This window comes from Sinocyclocheilus anshuiensis, unplaced genomic scaffold (genome assembly GCF_001515605.1).
Source record: "Sinocyclocheilus anshuiensis isolate Anshui unplaced genomic scaffold, SAMN03320099.WGS_v1.1 scaffold44, whole genome shotgun sequence".
Lineage (NCBI taxonomy): Eukaryota > Metazoa > Chordata > Actinopteri > Cypriniformes > Cyprinidae > Sinocyclocheilus > Sinocyclocheilus anshuiensis.
The window spans coordinates 1,749,572-1,763,134 of NW_015555746.1; the positions used below are offsets into that span (position 1 = coordinate 1,749,572).

The following is a 13,563-nucleotide window of genomic DNA, read 5'->3' on the forward strand; positions in this document are numbered from 1 at the left end:
TTTGCATCTCAAAGCATATTTGCACAGGTTATTTTAATATTTTTTATATACTATTATATATTAATGTTTTGAATTAGCTTTTCTTTTTTAGTGGGCTTTTATGTTTTATTTATTCTTTTTTGTATTTTAGATTTGTATTTATATTTAGCTTTAACTGATTTTTATTTCAGTTTTAGTTTAAAAAATTTCAGTACTTCAAATTAAACTTATTTATTCAGGGAGCATTTATAATTTTCTATCTAATAATTTTATTCAGGGAGCATTTATAATTTTCTATCTAATAATTTTATTTTATTTTATTTAAGCTCTATTTCAATTAACAATAGCGATTTTAAATAGTTTTAGTTTTAGTTAACAATAACAGCAATGATGTATTTACCTTTATCTGCATCAGAGCCTGTATTGTAGAGCTTGGGTGTTACTCCATGACGGATCTTGATGGTAAAAAGAGCTTGATGTCCTTCTGTGTCTAACTGCACTGAATCACAAGCACATACAAACTACATATCAAAATAAAGATTATCCAGTCCTGTGTTTAAATGTACATTTGGGATAAGTATTTTTTTCCAGAATTACCCAGAAGCTGCATACCTGTGTCAGCTGTGCTGGGGTGGAACTGTGTGTTGGTATATGTGATAAACTGGAGCTCTCGATTCAGACTGGACAAAAGGGTGCTGCTCAGGGTCATGTGCATCTCGCCATCACCCCTGACCTTTACCCCCTCCACCTCTGCTGCTACATTAAATGTGCCCAGCGATGCTGAAAAGTTCAGCTACAGAGAAAGATGAAAAACATAGTGTTCAGGAAGCATCCACAACACAAAAGCATAGGAAATAGACATAAATTATTCATAATATCACTTACAGTATATACATCGCGGGGCAGCTCTTTTAAGGCCAAACCTGAAACACATTACAGCCATGTATTCAGTGCCAGATGTGACATAGGCAAAATAAATTTTGGGGCTCCCCTTCCCTATTAATATATAATATTAACACCCCAAAACAGCAAACAAAAATAAATTGTAATCCAAAGAAACCATTGCAGTGTTCACAAGAAGTACAAAGTCATTCTGCTTGCATTCAGTCATTTCAGATCAAATGTAGTTCTTCACTCATTTGAGAACAGAGAAAGACTGTTTAATTAAGTTGGCAATAACTGACTCCAGCATTGTCGCTGCATTACCATTATGCATAATTTTTCTAATAATTCAACGGCCCAGAGTCAATTATTGTTCACGCTTTATTTTAAGACATTTGTCACGTTTTGTCCTTTAAACACTCTTGTGTGTAAGGCTATTTTTATCTAATCCTAAGCCTAAATATAAGACATCATTTTAGAGCTAATAACAGAGGCTTGAGCAATTGATATGCAGAATAGGCTAATGCAGTTATTAGAAATGTGTTTAGTATTAGTATTTATTAGTTTTTAGAACTTGTGTGAATTACCTGAGCCTGTGCATCTCTCAACAACAGTGTTTGGCTATTGCGTCTCTACTAATAGCAAAACTGAAAGTTTAACAGCTTCAAAAACAGCTACATTCAAAATAGCATGTAGCTTTCCAGCTTTGAAAATATGTTGATAAAGTTGCAGGGCAGCGTTAACAACAAGTTTCTGTGCGTGTGCATGTGCGTCAGCACTGTAATAATTTGTTAATAATTGATATGCCTTTGATAATAAAATGTAATTTAAAAGTTTGACATTTTTATTCTTTTGTTTTTTTATATTTATTGGTCAATGTCTTTTGGAGTTTTGATTCTTTTGGTAGACTATGTGCCTAGAATCCGGACCTGCATGTATTGTTACTGTCCAGCCTCTATAACTAAATTAAATGCACTCAACTTCCTTCTATTACAGTCACAGTACATTCAGTAATTTAACAATTTGCTCTCAATTCTCAGTTGTGAGCTTCACATTATCACTGGAGCTGTGCGAAGTCCCTTCATGCTTCAAACGCTCCACCATCCTCCAACGCTACAGAGCTCTGAGCTCCAGAACGGCCAGACACCGGAACAGTTTCTTCCCTCAGGCCATCCATCTCATGAACACTTGACAATAACTGTGGAACACACACTATTTATTCACTCATACACTTATTTATCTAACACACATACTCAGTCTACATTTCAATTTGCACATAATATACCTGTACATACAACTGTCTATTGTCATATACCTGTACATACAATTGTCGATTTGTATATATTTTTTTATTCCTTATTTTACTTGTTCTATTTTTTATTTTTTTTTTATTTTTTATTATCTGTGTTTTTTTGTTCTGTCACTGTCATTCTGTTACACTGTGGAAGCTTCTGTCACGAAAACAAATTCCTCGTATGTGTAAACATACCTGGCAATAAAGCTCATTCTGATTCTGATTCTGATTATTATTCTGCATAAACATATATCACACTATCACTGCATATATCACTACAATCTGAAAAAAGCAACCCAGGCTCATTGGAAGTAATTACTGTGGCTACATTTCTGCTAAAACGTACACACATTTCGTTGCAGTTTCCAGAAGAAATGAACACTAGTGGCAGTAAAACACCAACATTTGTTCCTTTTCACTCAAATAATGATTACGGGGGCAGAAAATCAATAAATAAAGACTTATGTTTGTGCAGTTCCTTTCACAATGCTGATATTATTATGTAAACAATTTTACCATAGTGCATGATTTATAAACAATAAATTGTTGAATAAACCTGCAGCTGCAATAGAGAAAACTAATATAGCTTATAGTGCCTCTTGTGGACATGTTGTCTGAAAAAGGCAGCGAACTGGACACGGAGCAACGTATTTCAGGTTTTGCAGAAATGTAGCCACAGTAATGTATTTTCAATTAGCCTGGGTTGTGAAAAAAAAAGTGTAGTATCTAGAGATGTTATCAATATCATGGTATTGTGATGCAAAACTGTATCGATATCATCATGAAGATATGAAACAATAGGTCTTCCGGGCAAAAAGTGTAGTTTTTAAAATATATTTAAACTTCTTATTCTAACATAAAAGGTCTTTAAATTTGTGTTTTGGGCCATTATGCTTTGGCACAGTATCTGTCAAATGAAATAAAACCAAAAGCACAATATGGCTTAATCCCTTCATGAAGTCATCAAGTGAACTCATTTATTGCATGTGCTGTGAGTTTAGCGCATGTTTGGGAACGCAACAGCCACCAGTTATGCTTTATTTTTGTGGCAGGTGATTACAGCATTTCACTAAATTTGTAGTGAGACGTGTTCCTGTTTTCACTGAAGCTGGAGTTTTCCTTCAAAATTAAAGCTCTACTGCCATTTCCGTCAAAATAACAGCTTAAAAGTACAGTATGAATTGCTGGCAGCTAGCGGTTTAAATGAAGTCCAAATTCAAAATATATTTTTCAAGTGTAGAAATTAGGAAAGAAATATTGTAATTTCCCTACTGTTGTGTAAAGCAAAAATAATATACCTATGAAATATTCATTTTCATTTATTTTACAATGCAATTATTTTACAATATTTGGCTATTGGCAGCTCTCAGTGATATGTGTTGGGTCCCCGCTATAATAGCAGCAACATTCACAAATGTTTACAGAACAAGCGGGAACCCAGTGTGCCTGTAATTTTCTCTATTTCGATACCTGGACAATTTTCAGTCTGGTTTCCGACTGCATGACAGCACAGAGACAGTGCTCATTAAGATAATATCTAAGTAATGGTCTCCTCACCGGCCTTCCCAAGAAGACTATTAGACAGCTGCAGCTCATCCAGAACGCTGCTGCCAGGAACTATATAAATCGGTCTCACACCACCATTCAACACCGAGTATTGTCTGCGTTTATTGCTCTCCAAGTGATAGCACTTTACGGAGCCAATTCCCTGTCTTAGTTTCTAGTTCCTAGTTTCAGTTCCTAGTTCTAGTCTTAGTCTAGTCTCGTTGTGTTTCCTGATTTCCTGGTTTCTGATTCTTGCCCGCGTATCTTGGATTTACCTTTTGCCTTGCCGTTTCGGACTGTGTTTGCCCCTCGCCTGGACTATTGCTCTTGTTTACGGATTACCTTTCTTGTCAAGCCCTCTGGATAACGTTCGCTGTCGTCTGACTCAAGCCCGTTTTGGATTGCTCTTTTGTCTTGCCTGTGCCATACCTGTTTAATGTTGTGCCTGTGTTTTTTGACCATGTTTATTAATAAAAGCATGCATGTGGATCCGCACACCTCTCGTCTCGTCGGCTCCATTACACTATGAACCGACTGCCCTAAAGGCAGTGTTTCTTCCCTCACTGCACCTGCGTGAAACAGAAGTGAAACCATGGCAACATCCACGTGTTTATTTCGCCCAGTGTGAGCTGTCAAGTAGCATCTCGACGAACGGATTCACATAAATCCTGAGCTTTGGCTTGACATCGCATGCGATTTACTCGTACAGTGAGAGTTGGTATTTAACAAAAACATTGCTGAAATCAGTGTATGCCCGGCCTTAGTCAAAGTACAATGCATTAAACTGCATTCATTTACTTCCATACAAAATGCTATAAATGGATCTTCTGGTGACTTTTCCAGGTCTTCTCCACAGGCTCGTATCCAGCCTATTGTGGAAGGGGGAGGTTCTTTTTTTTTTCTTTTCAAAAAGTGGACCTTTTTGCAGTTTCCCCCCTAATTTAGTATTGAATTATGAGGTTCAAATACTTCATTTTGGTGACTTATCCACTAATTTGTGCTGGACTAGCTTGTCTGCTGGTATCTTAAAGTCACCATGAAATAGAAATTGAAAATTCTTATTTTTTAATGGAATACTGTAGTGTTTATTATAAATAATTCATCCATGCACTTCATTATTTTTTTTAAATTCATGTGCCCTCGTAATCTTTAATCAAAAACGTTAACCTCCCCTCCCCCCCAAAACGACTCATCTTCTCTTTCGGTCACGAGCTATGGCGCAAGGGCAGAAGAGCTAGTGACGTGAGGGGTAAACGCTGGGATAAACGACAGGGGGAAAAGCTGAAGCTTTAAAAGTTTTTAAATTCCTTGTTTTATTGTTGTGATTATTTTTTGATTATTTTACTTCCTTTTATGTAAAACACTTTGAATTACCATTGTGTATGAAATGTGCTATATAAACAAACTTGCCTTGCCTTGCCTTGGTTTCCTAAAACACCAGTGTGAATGTAATTTAGACTGAGACAGTATATCACAAATTAAAAGAGGGTTGCGTCCCCTTTGAAGTTCAGGTACTAGTCAATTCACTGACTTTCTTCTGACTTAAGTTTTCTTAGTTAAGAACATGGGTTGGAACTCTTATCTAATATTTACCGTAATATTCTTTACATTTTATTAAAGATTTATTATTATAATGCTTAGTCTCATCACAGTTCTTCAGTCACATGGCAATACATTAATCTTACTAGGAACAAAAAGTGTAATACCTGGTATAAGGATAGTTTTAAGTGGCCGAACCTCCACACCCTGTGTTGGGTACTGCAGAGGGTTGTTAGCTTCAGTTACAATCAGCAGATCAGCAGGGGTCTGTGACCTATACAAACCAGGGTTACTATCCTTAACTAAAACTAAAACCATAAAAAGACTGTTTTCAAGATCAGACATTCTCTGCATATACAGAATTAATTTCATAACTTTTATCCCGTTGAAAAAAAACAGCATATGCTGGTTAGGTATGTTTTGAAGCATGGTAGCTGGTGAGCTGGTTTAAGCTGGGTGATATGGCCAAAAAATTATCACGATGTTTTTTCATATCAGTCGATATTGATAATTATCATGATAAATGTCAAATTTGTATTTCTTTCAAGTTTAAAGGCAGATTTTTGCTCCAATGTGAAAGTTGTAAAAACCAGACAGTTCATTGTGGTTTTAAACTATTCTTTATGGTCAGAACATGACAAACACTTCACGTTTTTGAATTCTTTAAACTTTTCCAGTCATTTTTCCTTAACAAAATAAATATCTTAATAGAAAAAAATTATTTCTTAGTTCTGCACTAAGAATGAGTAATATTACCTACAATATTCTCCTCTTGATGCCTTCCTGCCTTAGAAAGCTGCCTCCGAAGGCAGCATTTTAGAGTTTTCGGACGCAGCCATTGAGAAACGGCTTTTGATCCGAGCGGATAAACCGCCTTTGCCTCATAAACATTATATCTAAAATTTATCAACCTCTTGTTATCGTTTATCGAGGAAACTTATATCGGGTGATAATTATCGTTATCGATTTATCGCCCAGCCCTATCACAAAATCAGGCTTGTGCTTTGTGTAAGCTATTGTGCAACAATTGCCCCATTGTAAAAACAAAAGCGCACTGCATGATCAAACATTTGGGTGAGATAATTCTGTATTTTTGTAGAATGTCTAAAAAATAAACCCCCCTCCACCCCTCAAATTAAGATGAGGAAATCTCTCTCTCTCTTTGAAGGGCTTTTTTATTTAAAAAAATGTTTTTTATGTGCCTTTTCTGTTTGCTTAAGAGGCATTTGTAAACTTCAGTACTGAAGTTCAGCAGTAATAAAATAACTTGAAATGTTGAACATCCTTATTTTGCACCAAATTGTAGAGAGAAGTAACAGTATCGATAAGCAGTATTGGTATCGATATCGATATCAATAAAATGTAAACGATACTCGTCCCTAGTCCTGAGCTAGTTATAAGCTAGTTATGAGCTGGTCCTGAGCAGGAGCTAGTTGCTTTGGACCAGCACACGACCAGCTTAAACCAGCTCATGACCAACTAAGGACCAGCTTAAACCAGTTCAAACCAGCTGCCATGCTTCAAAACATACCTAACCAGAATATGCTGATTTTTTTCAACAGGGATATGGATTTATAAACCAAACAACTGAACATTGGCACTGGCATAAAATGATTAAATGCACCTCATTTGGAAGCTCTGATACTCTTTGGCGCGCCGTTTCTTCATCTCATGGAGCTGGGAGGCCTGGAAGGCAGTGTGCAGGGGATGGGCAGACACTCTAGGGAACAACAGCTGAGCAAAGGGCAGGTTGACCCCTCTGCTCTCTCCTTCACAAACACACCCGTTGCGAGCCAAAAGCCTTGTGGATGAGGAGGAGAGTTATCACATGATCAATCTGTCTGTTTTTGACCGAAAGGAAAACGTTTACATCCTCCTGAGGTGACAGTAGACAGTCTCTGTGTACAAATGTATATATAAATACATAAAAGATTAACAGGACATCAATTATTTTTAACAAAATAAATTCATGTACAGAATTTAAAGTGATGTTTAGAGATAAGTTTAAACTTTAAAAGTTTATGGTCATTAAAATTTTTATTTTTGAAGAGAAATTAATTATTGTATACAGCAAGGATTACATTAAATCGATCAAAATTACAGTAAAAACATTTATAATGTTATGAAATGTTTCTATTTCAAATAAAATAAATAAATAAAATTATGTTCTTTTCAACTTTCTATTCATCAAAAGAATCCTGAAAATATGTATTGGGCTTGCACAAAAACATTAAGATGTTAATGTTTATTAATAGAATAATAATGTTTCCGAAGGATCTAATGACACTGAAAACTGGAGTAATGGCTGCTGAAAATTTGCCATCACAAAAATAAGCTACATTTTAAAGTATATTAAAATAGAATAGTTATTTCAAATGTAATAATATTATATGTGTTTTACTATATATTTGATCAAATAAATGCAGCTTTGGTGAGCATAAGAAATGTTTTTAAAAACTTTATAAAATCTTACCAATCCCAAACTTTTGAAACGTACAAATTACATGAACGTTTGAGATAAGTAGTTGTTAAAAGTTGCAGGCGTTTTACAACCATCTCCAATCTCCCTCTACTTGAACTGATGTTTATAGAAAAACATGAAACATCAGCTTGTGAAGACTAACTGACCTGGCCACACTCTCCCTCACTCTGTAAGGGATGGTGCTAGTGCTGGGATCTGGTTCAGGAAGTCTCTCCTCCAGCAGCCGCTCAGCTCCAGGACCCGGTCTGTACCGGACATCCACAGTGCTGTAGACCCGCGTGGGCCAGGAATGTAACACTGCCAAAACCAGCACCACTGATGCTACCAGAGCTAACAGCACAGTCTTACGTAGGGAACGCATGCTACAAGCTACAACACAAACAGAAACACAACACTGTTGAAACTTCACTCAGTTAATTATTAAAGTTATTATTATTATTATTATTTAAGTTATTAAATTAATTTGTACAAAAATGGTAGGGGTTCTTCGTGTGAAACTTCACAAATTAGCTTTCTCTTAAATCAAATAATGAAGCATTAACTTCAATTCAATTTCCTAATTAGCCTTCATTTGATTTCCCTTCACTTAATAACAACGTGGAGGGAAGCACTTTAGTAATTCCACAAACACTTCATAATACACTCACTCTATCCAATCAGAGCGAGAGGTACAGGAAGTTGCCATTACTGCTCCTAAAGGTCCATGTTACTGATTGGCTCAATCTTGATGTGACTGACAGTAGCTGATAAGGCTGATGGAGGGCTCTCTCCATCTGCTGAGGTAGAAAAAAAACCTTAGTCATATCAGTTGTAGGCATTAATTTACTGTATTCATTACTGTACATAAAACAGTCCAATGTACACTCTTATAAAAAAATTCTTTATTGGGATTTGTGGTTCCAGGATAAACCTTTAACATCAATGAAATCTTTCCACTGCACAAAAGTTTTTTTTTTATACTGCGAAAAACCCCTTTTGCAACCTTTATTTCTAAGAATGTACTCATTCACTATATTCATAAGACTTCTGAATGCAATAGGTCTACACATTTTATGAGGAAAAGGACCAAATGCCAGGCTTTATCATTTGAAAATGTTGACACAGTAGTGGCCATTTCAAAAATGATTTTACACAAGATATGGTTTCATTCAAACAACGCAACATAAACATGTTTTATGGGAAACTAACTCAGCTACAGCCATAAAGACATAATGGTCTAAACTTTACTGATAATCAGTGCTAAGGGCTTTCCTGACTGACCAACGGACTGACACAGCTTTCCTGTGAGACCACTATTAGTTACATCATCATCAAGGCTTGTGAAGCTCTAAGCACACCGACCAGTGGAAAGTAGGGGTGGTTTGGATTAGAAATATATATGCATGTGTGTGCACTGGTTTGGGTGGTTTATGGGGACACAAATTTGCATGACACAGACAGAGGTATTACAATGTGAAGGTAATTCAAAAGGCTTAAAAACATACTAAATGGAGTTTTTTATTTAAGTCTAAAAATGCACAAAGTTTTCTGTAAGGGGTAGGGTTGGTGTAAGGTGATGGAAAATACAGTTTGTACAGCATAAAAACCATTACGGAGAGTCCCCGTAAACCAACAATACAAACGTGTGTGTGTGCTGTCATTTTTTGCAATTACATTGAAACCATTAACATCATAGTTTCAATTTACTTTTTTCATCATTTATTTTTAATAATTAAAGGGGTCATATGATGCTGCTAAAAAGAACATTATTTTGTGTATTTGGTGTAATGAAATGTGTTTATGCGGTTTAAAGTTAAAAAAAACATTATTTTCCACATACTGTACATTATTGTTTCTCCTCTATGCCCCGCCTTTTTGAAACGTGTCGATTTTTACAAAGCTCATCAGTCTGAAAAACGAGGTGTGCTCTGATTGGCCGAATACCTCAAGTGTGTGACGGAAAGAAAGAAAAAATTGAAATCGCATCATATGACCCCTTTAATGCTTAATATTATGCTGAGGGATATACGGTATATTATCAGTAGTACACAAATGTCAATGGTTGTATAAGAGTCACAAAGATACTGGGTTTGTCTCTTGGGTTCACTGTTAAAGGAAGCACACAGGAACTAGTGGTAACCTAACATTTCCTGTGGCGTATAGCCAGAGCTTGGTAGATTACTTCAATTGTTACAAATCCGTTACCAAATCCGTTCCAAATTACATGTCAAAAATTGTAGTTAGTAATTACACATTGTAGTTACACATTTTAGGTAATGTAATCAGACTACTTTTAGATTACTTTTGACCTATCTCGTTTATTGCAATTATTTAAATTGTATAATCTTATACAAAATACAAAGATTAAGAAAATATATTCCAATCATTGTTATTAACAACATGAAGTGCATTACACATTATATTATGTCAAGGTTTCCCAGACTGGGGTTTGTGAAGGAACTGCAAGGTTTAAAGAAAAATAAATACATTTTAATTTAACATTTTTATGATTTAATTAATTATAAGTCATTATAAAATCAATCAAAATAAAACACTTCATCAGTAAAACACAGGATCAAATCAGAAAAAAGTTTGTGAATTCATGAATTTGTGCATTTTAATGTGAAAGACAAAAGCCTCCTGAAGACATAGAAATACAAATAACCTACAGAGTGATAATTCAAATAAAAATTCATGTGTTCATCAGTAGTTGATGCGATGTTGAAACACTTCTTAAACCTGAAATTATTTTTGTAAATCCAGTCTGTGTGTGAATGTGGACAAAACAGAAAGACTTTCAGTGTGTATAAGCAGTAGGCTATTTTAGAAAGGAACATTAAAAGATGAAAGGAATTAGGTAGAATTAATAAATTATGAATAATTTATTGCTATTGTGTAAATAGTATGTAATCATGTAATCCATAAAAAAGTAACTGTAGTCTGATTACAAGTATTTTAAAATGTCATTTAATCTAATTACAAGTACTTAATTTTTGGAATCTGATTACGTAATCCAGATTACATGTAATCAGTTACTACCCAGCTATAGCTAATTGCAATACTCAGTCTTCACATGAGCTGAGATTACTAACAATGAGGCGGTTTATGCAGTATACCTGTATACCCTAAAATATAACAAGGATGTAAAATTTAATTTAAGACTCAATTAAATTGTCTTAATCTCTACAACAAAAACATCTTTCTGTAAACTGAAAAGGCCATTTCTGTACTTCAATAATATCCTTTAATGTTACTGCAAACTACTTTTTAATTCATTACCACCTTGGTAAATTTGGTATATTCAACAACTTAAAAATGTTTCCCTGAAAAAGAAATCAACAGCTTGTCGCTGTCAGCTGTATAAAATAATTTAGAAAAGAAAAAAGAAAATATACCAGATGAATACATTCCCCTGCACTTACATTACTTTATCCATGGCTATAGAGATAAAAAAAAAAAAACACACACACACATGCGCAGCCCCGTAGAGCGGATGCGACTTCCCTCCTCATACTGATGTGGTATAGTCTATCTATACAGAAGGCCAATGTGCGGTGATTCCCAGCCCACTGTAAACTATATACTTCACACAGACCGCACAGCATGCACCGCTGGCCTTCGAGACAGAAGCCGTTCAAAGCCTTGGCAAATAGTCAATAGCCATTAAGGGACATGATAACTGGCGTACTCATCATTGCCACTGTCTAACGCCCATTCTGCCGCCTGTACAGCAAAACAGAGAGGTACACTCTTAAAAATAAAGGTGCTTCAAAAGGTTCTTAAAGCGATGCCATAGAAGAACCATTTTTGGTTCCACAAAGAACCATTCAGTCAAAGGTTCTTTAAAGAACCATCTCCTTCTTACCTTTTTATAATCTGAAGAACCTTCTTTCGCCACAAAGAACCTTTTGTGAAACAGAAAGGTTCTTCTGATGTTAAAGGTTCTTTATGGAACCATTTAGACAAAAAGGTTCTTCTATGGCATCGTGAAGCACCTTTATTTTTAAGAGTGTACCAAAAGCCCCTTGGCCTGTTGTCGCCATATGTCACATCTTGCACAGAAAATTCCAAAAGGCAATGCAGAGCCATAATTCTATTAGAAATGTATCTAAGAAACAACCCTTCTATTCAAACACCACAGAGTGAGTGGCGATCAATTAATTTAGCGGTGCATATTTAATTATATTAACGCAATCGTGCGGCAGAAACAAACAAATGTGCCGTAAATAACTGACAAAATGATATCAGTGCTAATCACAACAGGGCGGATGAGCGACCGAACACGTTCAGATAAATCTTACCTGTAATGTCGCCACCAAGAGGGATCCCCTACCCTTAAAATACCCCCGGCGCGCTTGTCATGTGAACGCAAACAGCTGATAAATGGAGAAAATCCGATGGCATGGCATCCACCTCTGAGACAGAATGGAGGAGAGCGGAGAGGAGTCGGGCAACCCCCTCTATGAATAGCGATGGAGGGCTGCAGCGCGCTGAAATGCGCTCATATGAGAGAGGAGGAGAGAGTGATGCAGCTTCACAACACGCGCTCACGCCTGCCGCTCATCACAAGGGGAAGAGGGTTTATAAATGCTTAATGATCTGAATGGACATTCATTTTGTGGGGATATTAACTAGATTTCTCGCACGTCTTTACTCTTTGGATATGACTCAATGAAATAGGCCTAAAAAAGTTATTTGCACACCTTGGAACGTTTAGTCAACCAATCAAATCCAAGCATTCAGCTGCCACGTAGTAGCCTATAAAGCAAGACAATTTATATGATCAATAACATTAATAATAGACCATGCACCTATTAATTGAAAGACATCATCTTGCAGAGAGGCAAAGAGAGGCAAATCTTGTCATGTGACGTGACGCCTGCTATCCATTCTGCAAACCTCTTACAGGGATACTGGATCGCAGTGTTTAGAGCCAAAGGCAAATTGCCATCACACACAGGTAAACATGTAGGCTAAAAATGTTTACATGAAATCACGACAGTTTGCATTTTGAATTTGACGCTTAATCTGTCCACTTTATTAGCTTACAATCATGATATTATCAATTAAAAAATAATTAACTCACAAAAAGAATTAACTCAAAAATAACAAAATGTAGCTTATTAATAGGCCTACTGTAGTAGATGTAATGTAATGAAATGCTTTCGTTTTGCCTTCTGTCTACTTACAACGCCCTATTTCCCACTTTTTCCATTTTATTGCTCCTCTTGATCGGACATCATTCAATGAGAAGAGCTGTTTTCATCCAAAACACCATATTTGTTTGTTTCAGATGAAGTCGAAGTGTTCTACTCGACGAGTTTGAATTTTCTGTTTTTTAAGTAGGCTATTCAAACAGGCTTCAGTCAAATGTTGGCAGCCAGAGAAGCTTTTTTTTTTTTTTTTTGCCCAAAGCTTTCCATATTATTGTAAATAAAAATGTCATTTTTATTTATGCATTAATCACTCAGTTTTAACTATTCACTTGCATTTGAAAGGATCTAAACACTATATAACTTTTACAATACAAAGAGAAATTAAATTAGATGCACCATTTTTAAAATTGTGCCAGAGAATTCATGTATGTCATGTGATTCAGCAAACATCTGTATGGGATGCAGCTGTTTTCTGTCTAATGAGGAAGCACCGACTAGGTACAGAGAAGTACACATCCTGTGGTCATAATAAACTACAATAGGTTCAATGCTACTGTCACCAACCCATGTGCTGTCAACTTCAATATTGATCCAACATAGACTCTCAGGAAAAAAGGTACAAAATTGTTACTGGAACAGTACCCTTTCAAAAGGCACTGATATGTACACTGTAGGCTATTTGTAAAATAGGCCTACTAACAGGTACA

At 35.8% G+C, this 13,563-nt stretch overlaps 1 protein-coding gene across 2 annotated transcripts in view; it reads right to left on the reverse strand.

Annotated features, from left to right (window-relative positions):
• Window positions 1-12,145, reverse strand: part of LOC107673615 (beta-1,4 N-acetylgalactosaminyltransferase 1-like) — a 35,738-nt gene extending 23,593 nt beyond the window's left edge. The window contains exons 1-8 of one of the 2 annotated variants that reach the window (XM_016467274.1): window positions 12,002-12,145; window positions 8,410-8,494; window positions 7,868-8,090; window positions 6,864-7,040; window positions 5,407-5,513; window positions 865-902; window positions 592-772; window positions 380-478 (exon numbers count right to left, since the gene is read on the reverse strand). In XM_016467274.1, the coding sequence (XP_016322760.1) occupies window positions 380-478; window positions 592-772; window positions 865-902; window positions 5,407-5,513; window positions 6,864-7,040; window positions 7,868-8,090; window positions 8,410-8,494 (910 nt within the window). In that variant the 5' untranslated portion in view covers window positions 12,002-12,145. The other variant, XM_016467275.1, reaches the window with a different exon arrangement.
• Between the last annotated feature and the right edge of the window lie 1,418 nt (window positions 12,146-13,563).